The sequence below is a fragment of the Rousettus aegyptiacus genome, unplaced genomic scaffold, assembly GCF_014176215.1.
Source record: "Rousettus aegyptiacus isolate mRouAeg1 unplaced genomic scaffold, mRouAeg1.p scaffold_m13_p_7, whole genome shotgun sequence".
NCBI classification, from domain to species: domain Eukaryota; kingdom Metazoa; phylum Chordata; class Mammalia; order Chiroptera; family Pteropodidae; genus Rousettus; species Rousettus aegyptiacus.
In genome coordinates, this window is record NW_023416310.1 from 13276012 (window position 1) to 13296939 (window position 20928).

At 48.0% G+C, this 20928-nt stretch overlaps 1 protein-coding gene across 4 annotated transcripts in view; it reads left to right on the forward strand.

The window, feature by feature from the left end:
* Positions 1 to 20928, forward strand: part of EFR3B (EFR3 homolog B) — a 75001-nt gene that overhangs the window by 24133 nt on the left and 29940 nt on the right. For all 4 annotated transcript variants that reach the window (XM_036224403.1, XM_036224404.1, XM_016121756.2 and 1 more), the window contains exons 2-4: positions 3872 to 3948; positions 4952 to 5079; positions 13016 to 13166. In XM_036224403.1, coding sequence (XP_036080296.1) covers positions 3872 to 3948; positions 4952 to 5079; positions 13016 to 13166 — 356 coding nt within the window. The remainder of the gene's footprint in view (positions 1 to 3871; positions 3949 to 4951; positions 5080 to 13015; positions 13167 to 20928) is intronic.

Below are 20928 nucleotides of genomic sequence, written 5' to 3' on the forward strand. Positions count from 1 at the left end.
TCTCGGCTTAGTGCTGAGCGCAGATCCATTGAGGAAGCAGGAGCCGCAGACAGAGCAAGAGAGAAACAGGGCTGCAGTACGTCTAAGAGTTGTTAGGACGCAGATGCTGCTGGCCGACCAAGCGGGAGCCCCAGAGTCCACAGAGGCTGCCAGCCTCTGTGAGAGCTGCTGTCACATGCTGGGCAGGCAAAGAGCTGGGCCGGTGCTTCTCACCCTGGCTGCGCACCAGAATCACAGTGGAATACCTCTGGCCCCTCCGCAGAGACGCAAGGGCGACCGCTATGATCTGTCAGGGCCGCAAACACAGGCCAAACCGGGAGCCAGTGAGCAGGGCTTGGTGGAATCAGGGCACAGTAGGCAGGGGGCCAGCGTGCGGCAGGGGCAGGGCAGAAGAACCCTGACCCAAGGCAACCCGCTGCCCAAAGCTCCCCCGTCTTGAATAGAGATTGGCCCCCAGTGGGTCCAGCCCTAGGTGATGGCCACTCCAGAAGACAGGCTAAGCAGGAATCAGGAACCAGGGCCCGTGGTTCTCCAACAGGGCCATTCATTCCCCTGAGGTCCCCCTAGGAGAGCTGTCGGGCAAGCACCCAGAGGTCCGGAGGAGCTTACCTTCTAATGGCGGAAGCAGAGTGTAGACACACATGAAGTGTGTCCTTTGGTAAAATGAGTTGTGAAGAGGAATAGACTAAGGATAGAAAATTAGTGGCGAATGGTGGCCAGGGACATGCTCCATGACATTTGGGCAGACACCGTAGGGTAACGAGTGTGAGGGCCTGGAGGCTGTAGGGAAGAACATTCCAGAAGAACATTCTCTGCACAGTTCAGGGCTGTTCCAGGAGGCCCGAGCGGTGGGGGAAGGGTGAACCACAGGGAGGGGCAGGGCCGCCGGAGCCGGTCTGGCCATTCTGAGAGTTTTAAAGTTGGAGGAAGCCCCTGAAATCTCGTCGTTGGAAACTGTTAATCCCCACTGGCATGATTTTTCAGTAACCAGAGCAAATGCATACTAGTAACTTGGCCATATTGTGTGTCTTTCTCTAACTTAAAATAGGTATAAAAATATTACAGACAGAAGAGGATCCTTAATCAATTCCTTTTGGTGTCCCATGTTTGGATCTGCCAGACGTGATCCCCAGAGAGTAAGAGAGGGTGGAGAGTGCCCTATCTGGGAAATAAGGACGCACGATTTAAAAGGCTCTTTTACAGGCGCGTGGCTGTGAGCCAAAGCCCCACTCCTCCTACACACTAATGTTAAGAATGAGCACCATCAGAAGCAAGATTAAAGGAATAGGTAAAAATGTATCGCTTCATCTTTGGTAAGAATGAACTGTTTTTGGTTTCTTCCCAGCGTCTTCTATTCTTTTTTGTTTTTTTTTTTGTTGTCGTTTATTTTTCCCCCCCTCCGTGGCCTAGTTGTGGCTACTCTGAATTCACCTCCTGGTTGGAAGCGTTCTAGGGCTGCCTGTGGGTTCTTGTCACCTTCTGAGCTGCCGTGGCCCCCAGAGGCCAGCTCCTTGCCTTATCAGAGAGGAGGCTTTATCTCCAGCGACAGGCTGATTACCTGCCCGGCAGGTGTGGAGTGCTTGCTGTTCCGGGCTCTCTGCTCTCTGGCCGAGATCTCAAAAAATCACTTTCGTCAAATGTGAAGCAGACAGCTAACAGCTTTCGGTTTATTTCCTCAGTGATTTTTTCTGTTTCTTTCCTCCAGACAAGATATGGTCAGCAATATGGCTTCACAGTGGTCTCCAGACCCGGGTCTGACTGGGTCTGCCACCTCTGGGAAGCTGTGCCTGGCACCCCCACGGAGAGCCCCACAGCCTCCTCTTGCCCCAGCACAGATGTTTCTGTCCTGAATACTCATAACAGCCCATGTTTTCTCAGCCAGTCTGGGTTTCCAGCGGCCGTGAGCCTGGCGGCTCTGTCCAGCACAGGCCTCGGTGCTGAGGCCCTTCAGAAAGGTTTAAGGAAAGGACAGCCACGGGTTTTTTCAGGCCTAACTTCTCCATGTCACTATTCTCTCGCTCCCTTAAAATGCAAAGGGCTGTCCTCCCTGTCTGGGGGTGGGGGCTGCCTGGGAACACACCAATCCTGCCACTCCACCTGGGAGCTGAGCAGAGGGGCGGCGGCCTCTGCAGGCGGGAATCCTGGGCTCTGAGGACCGAGAGGAGGAACGGGCTCCACGAAGCTGTCTCATCACGAGAAATAACCCAGTGCCAGCCAGTTGGAGCCCAAATGCCCTCTCGCAGGCGGGGGCAGGGCAGAGACGAGGAGATGCCAGGTCAGCCCAGTGAGGCTGAACCTGGAAGGCCTGGGTTTGCAGCCATGGACTCCCGTGCATGGCCCGAGGGAGACTGGGGGGCACACAGCTAGCCTGCGGTGAGGGGAGGGGTGTCACAGATCAGCTGTCTGCTATCCTGCCCTCTTGGGGTATCCTGTGGCTTCTCCAAGGACACAACCAGTCCCTCATACCAGAGTCACTCCTAGGGCCCAAGTCTCTGCTCCTTCCTCCTCCTGGCACTGCCTGCCCCTCACCCCCTCCCAGTCACGACTCCCAGAGCACTTTCCTCCGCCCCGTGTAAAGCTCTTTGTGTGATTCAAGTAATTCCCACTGATGTCTGGCGTGCTGTTCCGAGTGGCCCTTAAGCTTGATATTTCCAGGGTTCATTTGCATTTCAAGTACAGAGTTTGTACCAGCAGAATTCAGTATTCACTGGTAGGCAATTATCTTGGGGGCAATTATTTTGGGGGGTGGACTTTCTCAGGCCCTTCCCTGCCCTCTCCGCTTTCCCACAGAGAGCACCCAATTCCCCCACCTCACAGGGCGGGGTGCGCTGGGATATGCCCCAGGGTCCCTGCTCAGGAGGACGGTTACAGAGGAGCAGCGTTTCCCAGACAGGCTCAGTTTCCTTCATCAATTGAACACTTTATGGTATAACCTAAAATTGTCACCTTTTAATTTTCCCAAGGTTTGTGTTCTTATCGGTGATTTCTTAACATCATTTTTTCATAGCACCGAAGACAAAGGAGCGAGGCATCTCACATTGTTCGTAGTTTTTCAGTTGGCCACAGGCGGGTGAAAACCTTAATTAAGCAGGCGGGCGTGGGGGCCCGGCATAGAGAACCACAGACTGGCTGGCCCCTGGGGTCCTGCCCAGCTCTCAAACACCACAGTTTTCCAACATCGTGGTCCTGCTGCTTTAAAGACGCATTTTCAAATGTTAATAATTAACGATGATGTTAATTTATCATAGTTTCCCATAACGTTCTATATAATGGAAACAGCCCCAGGAGAGGGGAGGGTAGAGGAAGCCGAGGAGCAGAGAATAAAAGGAGTTGGGGGGAACGAGGGGGGGGCAGCGTAGGAAGAGCAGCCGCTTCTGCAAGCTCTGTCCATCTTCCAGGACACCGGGGAAGATTTTTGGGCTGCAGGAGGCAGTTTTATAGTCCTGTCCGTCTGTCTGTCTGCCTCTCTCTCTCTCTCTCTCCACAACAGTGGAATGCATGCGGGCGGCACCTGACCTATATGTAAGCTCCCACCCCAAAGCCTCACCCCTCAAAATGTTCCCCCCACGGCCTGGCATCATTAACAAGTGCTGGTCTGCTGGCGTCGCCCTTGCACATGCCGCTGTGCCTGATCCCCAAGCAAAAGGCACAAAGCGAGGAAGGCAGATGCTTTGGAACCTGGGGAAGTGGTGGGAGATTCCAGGCCCCGGGCGGGACGAGGCCCGCATCCTGGTCCCTGCACTCTGGCGCGGGGGACCTTTCTGTTTCCAGCCTGGGTCTGGTTGCTTGCAATCTGTCCGGGCCTGGTTCCCAGGTCTCCTCACCCTGCCCGGAGGGCTGCGCTCATGGGTGTTTCTCCTTGCCGTTCCAGGTGTGTGTGGCTGCTGCGGTGCCCTACGCCCCAGGTACAAACGGCTCGTTGACAACATCTTCCCTGAAGATCCTGAGGTGGGTCACGTCTCCAGCTGGCATCGTGCCTCCATCCATTCCACCCCACCCCAGGCTTTGGGGGCTGCCGTTGGGGGCCTGAAGGCTGAGGGTGTTGGGATCTCTCTGAGGTCAGGATCTGCAGAGGGCTCTGGAAGTTCGTCGTGTCATGCTTTCGGCCATTGCTGTACGACTGAGATGTCTTTCCCACTCATGTCTCTCTGGGTGACAGTTCCTTGAGCCGCTCGCTCTCTTGGTGGCACTATTTCCTCCTGCTTAGTGTGAGCACTTCCCTCGGGGGCTTTGGCTCAGGGGTCCATGTCTTCTCCCCGGCCCCCTCTGGTATCCGCCAGGTGTCTGGACGTGCGTACATGCGAGGCCTGGTTTCTTGGCTTCCGGGCCACTCTTCCACCGTCAGGCTGCACGACAGGTTGTGTGGCTTCAGGAATGTCAGGATCCGATGTACTGGACGTGCCCTCTGAGAATCAGTGGCCTCTTCTCGATGGGCAGTGGGGGGTCACGTTGCCGGCGCCCTCTGCGGTTCCCTAAGAGCCGCGGAGCTGCCGTCTTCTTCCTGTTGATGTCTTGGTGTTGGGTGCCCAGCACGTTTTAATTCTGAGTCCCTTTCAATAAAGCCATGCCATTCACACACACACACACACACACACACACACACACACACACACTTAGCGTAGATACACATACCTAAACACACATGTACACTTTCATGTATATACACACCTGTGCACACCCACATATACACACGCACCCACACACATATACGTATACATTCATATTGCTTACTTTTTTGTAGCTAGCGCACTCTGGGCTAAGTTGTGAGTTCCTGGAGGGCAAGAGCTGTATTTTAACCATCTCTGTAGCCCTGAAAACTGCCCATCGTTTGTCACATACGTAATAGCGCTCTGCTGATGGTCGATTAAATTGAATTAATATTTACCTGTAGGCCTGAACTCTTCTGGCCGCAGTATGGCCAGAGTGGGCAGGAGTGGTCTGTCTCTTACAGGATGGCCTGGTGAAGACCAACATGGAGAAGCTGACCTTCTACGCCCTCTCAGCTCCGGAAAAGCTCGATCGGATTGGAGCCTACCTCTCTGAGAGGCTCATCCGTGACGTGGGTCGTCATCGATATGGGTGAGCAGTCTGGGAAAGGGGGAGAGAGATTTTCAGAAACTATGCTATACTTTTAGGGTAAAACATGGTGTCCTTTTATGAAAACGACGGTAGACTGAACCATTGAACAGACTGAGAAAATGGGGTGGGTTCCACACGTTCTTCCGAAGGTGGGTAAAATCTGATGCTGTTGGCAGGATTTGGGAAGAGGGGGATGTTGGCTTTTTTGAACATTTGTAGCATCCATTTACCCCTCTGTCTCTATCCAGAAGCCTCAGACACAGCCTGAGGCCTCGAAAAGTTAGTCTAGCCCAGAATGTGCCATTATTCTCATTAAACCCATCCTGCCTCATGCAACTTACTATCTTAAAAAGCAAAGAACTCTTTGCATTCTAGCAAGAAGGCAAGGTTAGGGGTAATTTGCCCATTAAAAATACACTTAAGTGAAATATTTAGCCATCTTCTGTGAGGGGAAGGCTCGTTAAAAGAAATCTTAAAGAAAATGACTAATCAATAGATTTAACTGTTTAAAACTTTAAATATTTGACATCGAAATAAGAAAACATCAAAATTTAGAAGACAAACAATGAAAAGAAGTGTTTTTTTTGAAAATCAGACAAAGGAACCAGTCATATTTTAGTGGCATATAATAAGTAGTGGAGGTGTTGGGTGCCCAGCACGTTTTAATTCTGAGTCTCTTTCAATAAAGCCATGCCATTCACACACACACACATTAAAAGATTTGAGGCCAGGGCCCCAAATAACCAGCTGACATAAGAGTAGATAGTATTGGTTATAAATGTGGGATGATATTCAACAAGCTTATAATCAAAGACGTGGATCGAAATACTAAGATACCATCTTTACTTATCAGATTGATTTTTTAAAAAGTAAATACTATTTTCAGTATTAACCGAGAAATGGCAACATGAGAGGCATTTTCATTCTTTTCTAGAATAAGCGCAAATTGGTTGAATCTTTCTAGGAAGTAATTTTGAAATGTATATCTAGAGCTTCAAAAACACTTCTGTCGTTTGATCCAGTAATTTCATTCTATTCATCTATCCCAAGGAATCAATTTTAACTGTAATTTAGCTTTACTCACAGAGATGTTCATTATGGTGTTTTTTACGATAACGAAACTGTGGAAATACCTTAAACGTCCAGCAAGAGGAGAATAGTTTAGTAAATGATGGCGTTTACCACTTACTGAAATATTACCTGGTCAATAAAAATGGCGTTTATGAACCCGCTTTCCGTATAGTGCGGAAAATGCCTTAGGTAAATGAAAAATGGATTGCCTGTTTTCGTACACAGTGTTAACAGTCAAGTTAGAAAGCAAACAACAGCAAATCGGAATGCCTAGAAAATAGAGTGAAACCCAATGTGCCGTAAATGTTAAGAGTACGAGCAGCGTGGCTGGGGGTGGTTGGCTTTGTTTTTTCTATCCGCCTTCTTCGTGTTTCCTACATGTTCTCTATTGAGCAGGCGTTACTTTCATCATGAAAAAGGTGGGATACGGTGCGGGACGTGCTGGGTCTGCGGCCCCACCTCCCGCCGCGATTCGGATGCAGAGAGAACCCCATGATGCCCCTGGCGACACTGCTGACGGGCGGGGGTGGTGGTAGTGGGCGGGGCGACCTAGGCAGTCGTTCCTCAGTCCCGTTGCTCCCGTTCCCCGCAGAGCCTTTTCTGTCCATTCTACCTTTCTCCTGGTGCAGTCTCCTACTCTCTTTTATTCCCGGCTCCCCATCTTTCCTGTTCTGGTCCTTCCAGATTAATACTGTTAAATACGATCGTCAAAACACAGATCCAAAGCCACACTTTCCTGGCTCCCTTAGAATTAAATAGGAGCTCCTCAGCTTGACTTCTGGGGTCTTGCACAACCCGCCTCTAAAGGGCCATTCCACCCAGCCGTGCCTGTCACACCGGCCATACCTGCCACGGCCACTCTAGACCTACTCCAGATGGACTGGCCGTCAATCCCCGTTGGCTCTCTGGGCCTCCTGCTCTGCTCTCTCTTCTTGACACCTGTCATGGGCCCCCGCCACTGCCCATCAGCCACCCCCACCACCCTCCAAGGCGCCTTCCTTCTGGTGAGGAAGATGGAGGAAGAGCTAGAATGAAAATGTTCGCATTGCGCTAATGCGTTGTAAGGTCCACATCGCCACAGGACCCACCAGCAAACCTGAAGTCAAGCTATCCCTGGTATAAAAGTAGGGCCCCAAACAATTCATTTCTTTGATCATTTTCTATGATAAAATTAGGCCACACGCTCAAGAAAAAGGGCATAAACATGCTGATTATATAAATCACCTTGACATACTGCAAAGCAGGTTCATGTAAGTAAAAATGGCTTTATCCTAGGTTGAACCCCAAACCAATATGAAAGCGGTAACATTAAACATTTAATACTAATTTTGCCTGCCCTCTCTGCAATTCTCTTGGTAAGAAAAACATCCTGTAGCCGGCAGAGCCGCTTAGAATTCCACTGCCCTTAGAACTGCAATTCAGAATTGATATCATCAGTTAAAAATAGCCTTTGCAGAGTTGAAGTATTTAAAGCCTTGAAGACCTCACCGGGGGCTCTAATCATAGACATCCAGAGAAGAAAAATCTGTTAGCTCTGGTCTCCTGTTCTCTCTCCTCTCTCTCCCGGTCTTTCCCTACCTCTTGCCACACCCATCATTATTATCTTTCTTGTCACACTGATGGCAGCTTTGGAAGAGCAAAAATATTTGCATGCAAACAGTCTGAGGGAGTTGCGTCTCCCTGACGGACATGACCGTGGGCGTTGGACCCAGCGGCAGAACCACCCTCTCTGCCCGCCCGCCTCCCTGCATCCTCACCCCATTCCGGTTGTGTGTGAACTCTGTATGTTGAGCACCAGCGGTGATAGGGAGAAGGAGGACACCATGTGAATTTCAAGATGTTTTTCGTCGGCATGGACTGTGATGGGCAGTGATGTGCGGAGCAGAAACAGCAAGAGTTCCCCATGTGTTTCATGTCTTCTGCTTTGCACATTTTCTTTCCAGTTCAGCTCGACTGGGGAGTAGGACAGGGCATGGCGGTGCTGCTGAGACTCAGGTCAGTTGACACAGACCACAGAGCGCCGACCATGTACAGAACTACATAATAGATTCTGTTGGGCTCCCCAGTGCCTGGAGCCCTGGAGGATGGAGGTGGCATATAGTAAGCAGTGGAGGTGGAGTGGGGGAAAAGGGACGGGCTGCTCCCCAAGGAGCCTGGCCCTGGAGCTGGCCTGGCAGGGCTCCTGAGAGATAGATACACACTCCCCAGAAGGACCCTGAACCTGGGTTGGAGGATAGGGCTGACTCTTCAGACAGAGATATCACAGATTCCTACTAGATGAGGTGGTTCATCTTTCCCTCCATTGGCTGAGGTCAACCCCTATTTTAGGGGTTTCTATCCAAGAGTCAGGCTGGCCAAATAGATTCAGACCGCCCAGAGGTTCTTTGTCAAGACCCTCGTGACAAAGAGATCAGATCTACCTGCTCTGTAACTGCTTCTTGGGCAATGACTTGCCTTGCTAAAGCTGCCCCCTCTCCCCTGCCTGCTGGTCCTTATCACCAACCCTAGATGTGTCTTTCCTCTCCAACTGAGAACGGTTCCCAGATTTTCCCTTTTCTTTTTCCGGATGCTCAGAGCCTCCCAGGCTCCGAGAGCCACTTCTGACTGAGCACAGGGTGTTCAGGCAGAACCAGACGCCTATTCTGAGTTCGTTACAAGGTACTTCTTGCCTCACTCCTACACATCAGGGCCTCTTTGTATTTTCTTCAGTTGTTACAACTCACCTCGTGCCTTGACCGTTGACCCTGAATTACTGTTGTTACAACCTGCCAAGTGTCCTCTCTAGGATTTGGTGACTACCCATGAACCCGAGTCCATCCCAGATTCCTTGGGTCCTACCCTCCTCCTCTTCTGAGAAGACACATTAGTACATCCAGTACTCTTGGTGGTCACCTACTGCTGGGGTCTTTAACCTGTTCTCACCTTCTCCCTTGGGCCCCTGCAGTAGGCTAGTCCTTAGTACTTCCTTTGAACCCCCATCCTGCTCTGAGTACCCAGTCAGGCCAGTTCAGTTTCCCAGACTTATTACTACACCTTCCTGGACCCCAAGCCCAGATCAGATCTGGGCTGAGACCAGACATCACTCTGCGAAGCCTGTGCTCTATTCCCTTCGAGGATGTAGGACATACCTGAGAAGATTGTGGTAAGACAGAACCAATAAAGCAAGCATTGGATGGGGCTTCCAAGGTCCCATTGACTTCTAATCTTTTAAGATACTTTGAAAAGTTCAAGTTCGTAATCATAATCCTTCTGTCATTTGTATTGAGATCAAAGATGGGGAATGAAGGATTATGTATTCAAAGAACTAGGCCATAAATGTGTTTACTTTTCAGTTTGATTTCTACCATAATTTTTACTTTCTATCCAAATTTCCACTCCTGGTCAGTAGCCTTTTATTTATTTTTTATTTTTATTTTATTTTATTTTATTTTATTTTATTTTATTTTAAGCAGAGGATGGATTTTCCTTATCAGGATTTTCTGGGAATTTTTTTTACAGGAAAAGGAAAAGCAGCAATCCAAGCTCTGAGGTTTGGGAGGCCTTCTAGTTTCTTCTCTTGCCAAACCCCAACCCACCCCGCCCCTTCCTTTCCCTCATCTAAACTCTATAAAATAATGGTGAAGCCCTTCGTACAGAAGGATGCTGGGATGATTCATCCGAGAACTCCGTGCCGCCTGCCCCCACTCCCCACCCGCCATGTTTCATTGCCAGCACGTGTCCGGGCTTGTGTGCAGGGAACATCTGCCCGTTTAAAAGGGCCCCAGCCCAGTGAGATGCAGTCTGCTTCACTGGCTTGCACAGTGGACCCTAAACATGCTGGGACGGGGCCCACAAGTCGCAGCAGGTTTTCTGGACTGTGACCGTGATGGCCTCTGAATAGCAAAGCTATCTCGAGCTAGGAACGGCCTGCCCCCAGAGCAGGGAGGCATGGTGGCTCCATTCACCCAAGGAACTCAAAGACCCAAAGCTGCCTTTGTCTAAAAGACACTTTGTAGTTAAGAGTGTGACCTGATCCACTTGTGAATGCGCCCAGAGATAACTATTTAATAATATTTAATAACATTTTCTTTTAATAATATTAAATAATACTTTTATAATAGTTGACTCAGTTCATAGAGAGAAAAGAAACATTTTATAAGAGTGGACAGGAAACTCTCCAAGTAGGGAGGCTGTGTTTCTTATGGTTGCTCAGTGTAGAAGTCAGCTCAAGGGCACCTAAGAAATGGTTACTGATGTCTTTAAAAAAAAAAAACTTAGAAGATGCCATGACTGCTGTTATCTTATATGCTTAGATTTGCAAAGCTGACTCACATGAAAGGCAGTTTAGACACACACTCTATGAAACTGAGTGGCTGCCACAGGGAGGTTTATGGAGCCTTGTAATGGTCTTGTGGTGTCTCCAGAAATCCTATAGGCATGCTCTCTGTGCTTTATTTTTATTTAACCAAACTTTGTTTTAAAAAAGAAAACAAAGACTAGCTAATGGAGGAACTTTTAAATAGCTGCCTAACTGTTCAAAGATGGATGTGACATGGCTCTCAGCATAAAGAGCACATCGTTTAATTCATCCTTCACTGTATGTACAGCATGTGAACCTGACTTTAGAGTGTCCGGCAGCTGTAACACTTAAAAGCCCATGGCGACAGCCTTACCATCATCTTTGAGAAAGGTCTTTTGCTACTTTCTTTTGACTTAGAGACTGATTCCTTAGCACCACGGTTCTCTCCGCTCGCTTTACCTCCTCTGCATTTTCTTTGTTTACGGAAGTACTTTTCTATTCCACATGGTTTTGTTCTACAAGTAGGAGGCTCACCACCCCTAATGGGCACAAAAAAATCGCACTCCGAGTGCATGCAGCTTTGCGATGACCTCCCTCCAGCAGGATGGAACCATTTCAATACTTACTTCTCTTTCCTATGAGGTCCATCACTTGACTTGCTTTGGGCTGCTCAGGACTCACTTTTATTTGCACTGTGAGTTTTTTAAAGCACTCCTAAAGCTGACAAACAAATACTCATGTTATTTAGGATACAAAGAGACTCAGAAATACAGTGGCTCTGTGCCACGAGGCCATCCAGGGACTTTCATCTCTGGGTCTCCAATGGTTTTCACTTCGCAGTGGGCAGAAAGAGGGGAAGAGAGGACAAGAGGAAAATCCTGCCTTTTAAGCCAGCGATGCTGGCGCTGCTCACCTCACTTCCCCTCATCTTAACGGCAACGTTTTAGTCATGTGGTCTCACCTGGCAGCAAGAGAGGCTGGGAAATGTTCCTAGTCCGAGCCACAAGCTCAGCTAAAACTCTAAATTACTAGAAAGGGGGGGAAAGAGATTCCAGGGGAAACATGTAGCATTCTGCCTCAGAAACCTCGCTCCTTAAAGAAAATGATAAAAATTTAAACCAGAATAATTTTTGACAGATCTGCAGCAGCTTTCTCAGTGGAAGTTAAAAGCTCGCCTTTTTCTATGAATGTCTTTCACATTTTATTTAGAATGCCGCATCTTTCACAATGGACCTTCCCTAAGCATTTACTTGCTATGTCACCATTATGGAACAGATATCGGGGTGAGCTTAGACATGCACACCTAATTCTCAGTAGAAAACATGATTTTTGGCGGTTTTCTTGGGATATGAGAGAGACATTGAAGAAGACAATGACCAGGATACTTGGTGGTTGTCTTAAAAAGGCTGGTTTGGGAAGGATCGGGTATTTTTAGCACGGAGAATAGAAGAACAAGAAAAATGAGATTGTCTTTTTCAAGTGGGCGAAGGGCTGGCAGGTAGGAGAAGGTCACCCCTCTTTCTTGCTGCTCCTAGAAGTAGAATTGTAAGTAAAGGATACAAGTTATTAGGATTTGCTTGAAATATAAAGGACTTTTTATTTGTCAAGAAATGGAATGAGCTGACTCAACTAGTATGCTATTGACTGTTAGATATTGTATCTTCCTAGTTCTGAAGATAGTCACTTAGGTGTTAGGTTTTAAAAGCATTAAATAGTTAGGGACTTAGAACTGACAGAGCATGTTCTTCATTTTAATTTTAATTCTGTGTCTGTCTTATCCTCCATGAGGTAAAAATGATCCCTAGGTAAGGTGTTGTCACACAAACATGGTAATACTGTCAACCAGATTACTTGTGTAGTTCTTCATCGTAGAACTTCTGAGGTCTTTAAGTACAAAACTTGCAAATTTATGTTCCTTAATCTTTGCTTTGGCTGGTCCTCAGGCGCATCTCAGATTCTTCATAAACTTTCTTCGTAAAGTTCTTCAGTTCCTCCCCCCAGAGCCATCTGCCCCTTTCTTGGGAACGCTCATAGGACGTCATGCGTGACTTTTGTGTAGCATTTCTTATTTTCCCCTTAGGAGAGATATCTATCTGTGTTTTTTTTTTTTATCTCATCTGTAAGACTCTAGGCTCCTTAACTTGGAGGCCTTCTTCCTCCTTCCACCCCCTGCACTGAGTAGGACAGAGCTTTTCCTCAGTGGGCGTTCAACAAACACGTGCTGACTTGGATCAAGTAATTCTCTGATCTCACTGGATTTCGGGTCAGAATTTGCTTTTCTGGGTATCAATTCTTTCTGCGTGTGTTCACTCTTGAACGGGTACCCCTCATCTGTCCTCATGTTCTTCAGCTATGAAACAGGATGCTGGGTGAGTTGGTCTTTCAGCTCTTCCAGCTCTGATTCTCGGTGCTGGGCTGGAGAGGGCACTGTTAGGATGACATCCGGGCATTGGCAGCTTATAGACTAGCCTCATTACCTGGATGCTGCCCAGGCGGTCACTTCGCGGGCTCTGCATCGCCCCAGGCGCGCTGCATGGGCGGGATGGGCGTGGAGCTGACGGCCGGCCGCACTGCTGCTCTCCCCAGGTACGTGTGCATCGCCATGGAGGCGCTGGACCAGCTGCTCATGGCCTGCCACTGCCAGAGCATCAACCTCTTCGTGGAGAGTTTCCTCAAGATGGTGGCCAAGCTGCTGGAGTCGGAGAAGCCCAACCTGCAGATCCTCGGCACCAACTCAGTAAGGAGCCGCCCCAGGGGCTCTGCGGGGGGGAGGGGGGGAAACAGGTGGAGGGATTCTGGGTCAGCGTTGTTAGGATCTACTCCTGTTTGGTTTCTGACCCTAAGTACAACTTGGTGCCTGTCTTAGTGGCCCCTTTTGTGCGAATGAAGATATTTTAAATTTTTTAATTTAAATATAAATATATGATTTACATATTATACTTTATATAAAATATAATACAATAAATTTATCATATTAAAGCATGTGATTCAGGGGTTCTAGTGTATGTACAAGATCGTGCAACCTTTACCACTGTCTAATTTATTTATCTTTAGACCGACGATCTTCAAACTTTTTTAAAAATAGATTTTCCCCTTAAATAGTTGTAAGTGAGGCCCCAAAATATATAAAAATAGATGCAAAGGGAGATATTCCTTTAAGGGCAGTGGGTGCCTGGCTCTCTCACACAGCTCGGCCCCTGACTCTGCAGGGCATGCTTTGAAAGCTGGTCCAGGTTATGCCTCTCTCAAAGATAGAATGAACTGACGTCCGCAAGGCATAGGCACCAGTTAATGGAAAGATCGTGGGGAAGCAGGAAACAGGGCTTCTGGCTTAGTTCTGCTCGTACCTACCTGCGTGACCTCTAGCGGGTTATCTGTAATGAGTCTTAGTCTTTTCATTGATGCCATGGACAGATCAAACTGGTCCCAACTCTACAACGCCGGTTATGCTGGTCTCAGTGCGGTGCTTGCTCTCATGAGAGGTAATGGTTGTGAGAGGGAAGAGCTAGCAGATGTGTCAAAACCTCCCTGCTTCATTCACTGTGTGTCTGTACACACCTGAATGTTCTGGTTACTTTCTTCAATTTCTTGTCCTCTCCACTAACGAATCCCTCCTCTTCAGGGCACACTTTCAGCTCCAGATCTTTAGGCACCTTGATGTTAAAAGCCCTGATATGCAACTATTTTACAGATACCACACTGAAAAAAGTTTAAGGTTTGTCTTAACATTCCATTACTGACTTTTCTGAATTTTTATTGCACGAGTCACAATTTTCTATGTAAATTGATTTAACCAGAAAATGTTCTTCCCACTTTACTTTCCAAGATCAAAAGTCACAACCTATTCCGTTCTCTTTCCTTTCTCTGTGAGCCGGCTGCCTTTTACAAATTACATATACGGTAGCCGATGGTGAAGTCTTTTGTCAGGTTGCCCTGGCAACAGTTTCAGATGCTGCTGCACTTGTTTCACATAACTATAGTCTAGAAGAGAACATCCGAACGGAAAATAAACCAGTCATCGTGCATCCAGCGGGCGTCTCCCCATGGGGGACACAGAAGCAGGTGGCCTCCAGCTCTTGCTTTCCCCATAGCAGATCCTAGCCTGGGGTAGGCGTTTTGTTAGCTACAGCTTTGAAAATCCAGGGCCGTGCAAAATTCTAGGTTCTCCATCACAGTGCATCTTTGCCATCAGCAAGATAGCGAGTCAACTAACAATTACTGTACTGCAGACCGTGAAGATTATGTAAGGACAGGCAGTCATAAGTAAGTTAAGTCAAATAATTGCAGCAGATTCAGAGTCCAGCTTCGGAGGCAGCCTTTGCTCATGGTGTCTCTCATCTGGATGCTCTCTAAGCCTGGAACCGTCTCGAGCCTTCCCGAGGCTCCTCATCATTTTAGAACTGCCAGCAGGCTAGCGTTTGCTATAATCATAGTGTCTAGCCTAGGCATTTCCACTGGTTTTCATGTGGGTTGATGCTTTGTGGGGGGCAAAGGATGGGGCTGCTGCAGGAGGAGGAATAGAAGGACTTTCTATGGAAGCGTGCAACATTTCATTTGGATAAAGGGTTTCGCCACCAGGAAATTGAAAGAAAGACAAGGAAGGAGAGAAAAAGAGAAAGAGAAAAGGGAAAAAAAAACGCATAGAGCTCATCTCGCGCCCCCATTTTGCTGGATTTCTCTGCCTGGTATAGAGGCCCAGAGGAGTCAAATAGCTTCTTTGTGCTCCTGGAGGCAGAGCAGAGAGAGGCTTTAGACTACGATTTATTCAGCTCTGTGCCGTGTGTTCTCGCCAGGCCCCACCACTTTGGGGTCCTCTTCCTAGAGCCCGGCCTTGGCACCAGCCCTCCTGCGGTCTGGCCCACTGTCACAAGGTGGCCCATGGCCTTCCGGCTGAAAAATTGAGGAAAATCTTTGTCCCGAGCAAGCTCTACCTCCTTGTAGTTTTTCCCTCAGACCTGGTTTTGCTGCTTGAATCAGCTCAGAACAAGTCTCACCCTTCTGCAGAGCATCTCTTCAGAAACTGCTTTCCTGCTTTGAGGTCCCGAACCCGGCCAATGACAGAAACCCCTGGAGAGCCTTGGAAGCCTACAGATTGCCAGGTCTCAGCCACACCTGCTGATCAGCGTCTCCGTTGGGATGCCTGGCATCTATGTTTTAGTTTCCTGTGTGACACTAGCAGCAGATTTGAGGGCCACTCACCCACTGCAGGCTCCTTCCTTCCTTCCTTCCTTCCTTCCTTCCTTCCTTCCTTCCTTCCTTCCTCCCTCCCTCCCTCCCTCCCTTCCTTCCATCTCTCTTTCCTTTCTTCCCAATTCATTCAACCTGTGCTTTATCACCCCAAGAATAAGGCTGTAGTGAGACCTGTGTTAAACGAAAAGCCTTCAAGGACGAAAACTTTTCTGAAAGAATTGGTTTACTGATCCGTATGCTAACCAGAAAAAGGGCGAGGAGCCGGGGCATGCAGTCTACACCACCGGCAGCATGGCTAGATGGGGAGGAAAACACATCTGCCATCCTGGGCTGAGGGGACTCTTGTACAATGAGTCTGGGGAAGAAAGATGTATGTTCTGAAAGAATTTACATTGGCTGTAGATAAGAGGGGCAGGAGAGGTGGAGTGGAGGAAGTTCTGGGACAGGTGCATAAGGAAGAGGTACTCGATGCTCCTGGATTGGTTGTGGACATCAGTCTGGAAGTTCATGCATAAGCAGGATGTGGTGGAGTCTGGTGGTCAGCTCGTTGCTCAGGTAGGAGCTGAAATAGCCACCGGGAAGTCGATTCACAGTTTCAGCGTCCATTCAGGAACGAGAGCCGTTTTTCATTGGTTTCTGCCCATGGCCCCTCTAACTGGTTAACTCTTTGTCTCTTCTTCCTACCCTCTGGCCTGCTTTAATTTAACTTAGGACATCTCAGCGTTTTTTTTTTCTTGACACTTGTCACAAAACCCAAATTTGCTAATACCATTCCCGCACATTTACATGCGATAAAGTATAATTCTAAATTTAAGTGACACTTTCAAGCCCTTAATGAGAATCTTGCATTTGGGATGATGATGAGGGCCCATGAAAGCCAGGAGAAGATGGGGAACCAGGGTCAGCTAAGCTCACCTGCTCGTTCAGGGATCTGCTTCTGCACACCTGCCTCATTTCTCAGTGGGTCTAAATGTATATCTCAGGGATGGTGCAAGGACCATGTGTCCCAGCCTTTTGAGGTCATTCATTGATGATAAACTGTAAATGTTAAATCTGAGAATGCGAAGGTTTTTCCCATAAATAATCTCATGCGTTAGCCTAGTCTGAATAGTAAAAATTATGAAAGGTCATTGGTTTAAAGTTTGTACTTTCAACCCTTCCTCACAACATAGACAAAAAAATAATTCAAAATAGATCAAAGATCTAAATGTAAGAGCTAAAGCTATAGAAGTCTTAGAAGAAACTATAGGGTTATATCTTTATGATCTTGAACTTGATGATGGTTTCTTAGATACCGTATCGAAAACACAAACAACAACAAAATAGGTAAGTTGGACTTCGTCGAAATTAAGAACTTTTATGCGCCAAGAGGACACTATCAAGAAAGTGAAAAGACAACCCACAGAATGGGAGAAAATGTTTACAAATCATGTAACCAGAGTATATGAAAAACTCTTACAGCTCAACAACAAAAGACACCCCAATTAAGAAATAGACAAAGGACTCGAATAGACGTTTTTCCAAAGAAGATAGACAAATGGCTGATAAGCGCTTGAAGAGATGCTCAACATCGCAGATCACTAAGGCAATGCAAATCAAAACCACAATGAGGTTCTTCTTTATATTAACCAGGGTGGCTGTGAAAAAAAACTATACGATGACAAGTGTTAGTGAGGCTGCGTAGAAATTGGAACCCTCGTGCATTGCTGGTGGAAATGTAAAATGGTGCAGGCCCTGGAAAATAGTTCAGTGGTTCCTCTAAAAGCTAAACATACAGAGTTACCATGTGACTGAGCAATGCTTCCTAGGTATATACCCAAAAGAACTGAAAACAGATACTCAAACAAATACTTGTACACAAATGTTCATAGCAGCTCTGTTCTCGACAGCCAGAAGGTCACATGTTTCGCGGTTCCGTGTACGTGCCTAGGTAAATCCACAGAGACAAAAAGACTAGTGTTTTCCAGGACCTGGGGGACAGAGAAATGGAAAGTGAACTATTAATAGGGAGTCCAGGGTTTCCTTTATGGGTGATGAAAATGCCCAAGGCTCTGTCTTTCCCTCTGGTCCCTCACTCCCCCTGTACTCTTCAAGATCTCCCCTCCCTGGATGCCTTCCTTTCTCTCCCAGGTTCAGCTCCCACTGAGGCTGCCTTTCTTGGCCTGCCTCCTGGACCCACTGGGAACAATCATACTCCTTGTTCACCCTCATTAGCCTGCCGGCCCTGCCACAGCCATGCTCTTGCCTTCTCCCCGCAAAGGCCCCAGCTCAGAGAACCACCTCAGAAAAGCACACGACTCTGGGTTGAGACCTCTACAAATACATGCCTTACAATTTTATTTGGCCTTTCAAGGCAGCTTTATTCTTTGGCCACAGCCCCCTCTCTTACCCTCTCAGTGGTCACTACAAACCTTCTGTTTTCTCCTCAAATCCTTTCCCAAATGTGTTTTCAGTCTCAGAGGTGGCCTTGCCTTCTTCTGCCACTGAGATAATAGCGGTTCCCTCCGCTGCAGGTGGGGTTTCCTCAACTTCCCCTGTGCACCTTCTTCCTCTCCAAAAGATTCCCATTTACTTTGTTTCCTGTGTCTCTCGTACCCCTTAACCAGTCCCAACCCCCTCCCGCCCCTCTTGTTTTTCATGACATTGACCTTTTGAAGAGACCAGGTCAGGTGCTTTGTGGCGTCATTCATTTTGCTCTCTAGTCTCCTGTACTTCCTGCAAGCTGGAATTAACTCCAACAGTCTGATTGGATGTAGTTAAAAACTTTCGGCCATATTGCTTCATGGGGGGTGCTGGGTACTGCACTTTTATGGACGCTAAGTGTGACCCTAAGTTAGGGTAGAAACAGCCAGCTCTCTCCATTGTGAAAACACATATTTGTCCTCGCAGTTAGCAATCCGTGAAACCATATGTAATCCATCCCTACTCATCGTTCAGCTGATGTTTTTATTTTTGGTGGCATTTCTCCTCTTGATTGCACCTTCTTCATACTCCCTTGACTTCCCGGCCCTGTCACTCCGGTTCTTCCCTCCTGGCTCACCCTTACTTTCTGGGGTTGGCTGAGTAATGGTCCCCCAAGGTATTCACATTCTAATCCCTGCAACCTATGGATGTTACTTTGTATGACAGAAGGGACTATGCAGATATGATCAAGTTAAGGACCCTGAGATGGGAAGATTATCCAGGTGGGCCTGATGTCATCATAAGGATCTTGGTAAAAGGGAAGTGGGAGAAGCAGAGACAGACAGAGGTGACATGATAATGGAAGCAGAGAGAGAGAGATTTGAAGATGCTACTCTGCTGGTTTGAGGATGGAGAGAGGGGACCATGAGCCACAGAATGGAGGTGGCTTCCGGAAGCTAGAAAAGCCCAGAAAACGGATGCTTCTCTGAAACTTCCAGAAGGAACGCAGCCCTGCAGACTCATTTTGGACTTCCGATCTCTGGAACTGTAAGGTGATAACTTTGCATTGTTTTATGTCACTAAATTGTGGTAATTTATTACAGCAACCATAGGAAATAATATAATTTTGTTCAATGATTCTCTTCTTCCGTTTGCCCCCTGAAAAGTCTGTGGTCTCCAAGGCCAGCGTTCTACCTTCTCACTCCATATTCTCCCCCTGGACAATTTCATCAACTCTCGTGGCTTAAACTGTCATCTGCAGACTAAGAATGCTCCCATCTCCAACACTGCTGCAGAAATCAGCACTGCTGGAGACCAGGGGGCTGGGGTTGGTATTCATGAAGGCAGGTCATAATTGTGGTATTCATGAAGGCAGGTCAGGTCATAATTGTGAGGCCAGTGAGACAGTTCGGGTCAAGGGGTCAGGACCAGCAAATGAAGGAGTCTTAGAGCAGAGGAGGCCGGTGCTTCCCTAGTTCCGTCCTGGGGACCAGCACCTGGGGCTCCTTGGGGCCAGAGGGATCACTTCCTCTGGCATCAGGGACTGGGCTTTCCTAGGAGGTCTGAAAACCACAGCAGTGATGCAAAGAATCTTGAAGGAGGAAAGGCACAGTGGGGTTAGACAGGAGATGATGTCCTGCGCCTTGGGAATGGTTCTTCCTTGGCTGGCAGTCAGGGGGTCTGCACTATAGGGTCATGTCACAGTGGGACTGTTTCTCCGGCTTTAGTGAAAACCGCTCCCAGGAATCTCTATAAACCACAGCCAGTGGGAGAACCGGTCAGGGGGTGTTAAATTCAAAGCCATGTGGCTTGTGACATCTGCTTTCCAGCTAGTATGCATCTTAGTGATGCAAAGAAGCACTTCCAGTTTCTCCTTGTGAAGGTAAGCTCAGTGAGAAGGCCTGCCGTCCTAGCCCGTGAGTGAGCTGGGGTTCCCTGCCCAGCATTTTAAACTATGGTTCTGTTGTCAATGGCAGGAAGTTGTGTGGCTCGAAATGCCATCTATGAAAGAGGGAAATGCTAATAACTTCTGCTCGCAGAGATTCGACTAGGCTGAAGTGAGGCCAACCAGCTCAGCTTTCCTTTCCCAGACCAGGGGAGAGCTGGTTTTGCAATGTCAATATTTGGAGTTTGCTCTCTCTTTATTGACCCAGGCCCTTAGTAACTCAGCTGTCACACAACCACGGTTCCTTCCTGCCTGTCTGGAGGGCTGGCGGTCTGCTCCAGCAAGCTTGGCACCCTTTGTAGTGTATAAAGAGCTGAAACTTTGATCTTGAAAGGGCGGCCCTAGCCGTGCCCTTGGCCTTTGAAGTGTCACATGTTCAAGAACTTCAGTTTGTTGCTGTGGAGACCTTTCTCATCATTGTAATATGCTTTTTAAAAAGATATCAATTTAATTATTTCACAATCTCATGCGTTAGGCAAGCAGCATTTTCATAAAAGCCATTTGTAAGACATGAATTAGCAATGGCAGGGGTGAAGCAGACAGGACATTCCTGCTTGTAAAAAAGTTAGTGACCATTGGCACAGGTAAATGGGCCCAGTGAAAACTCGTGGAGTGTTGACAGCAAGCCGGGAAGGCACTGGGGGCAACGGAATGACTGCAGCTGTTAGCTGTGATGGGCTGGTCGCACCGAGTCTACGAGACAGCTGCTCTTCTTAGCCCCATTTTACAGTCGGGGGACTGAGGCACAGGGAACTTGGGTAACTCGCTCCAGATCAGCCTCCTAATAAGTGGAGGAGCTGGGACTCCGACATGTGTTTTGGCTCCAAACCTCTTCTCGTAATCATAACACCATACTGCCTGTTGTAAGGAGGATGAAGGCCTTACTCATTATAAAGCCCGTCTCTACCCCGTCTCAGCCAGGTTTTGGCACACTTCCCAGGCCCGCTTCCACAGCGGGGGG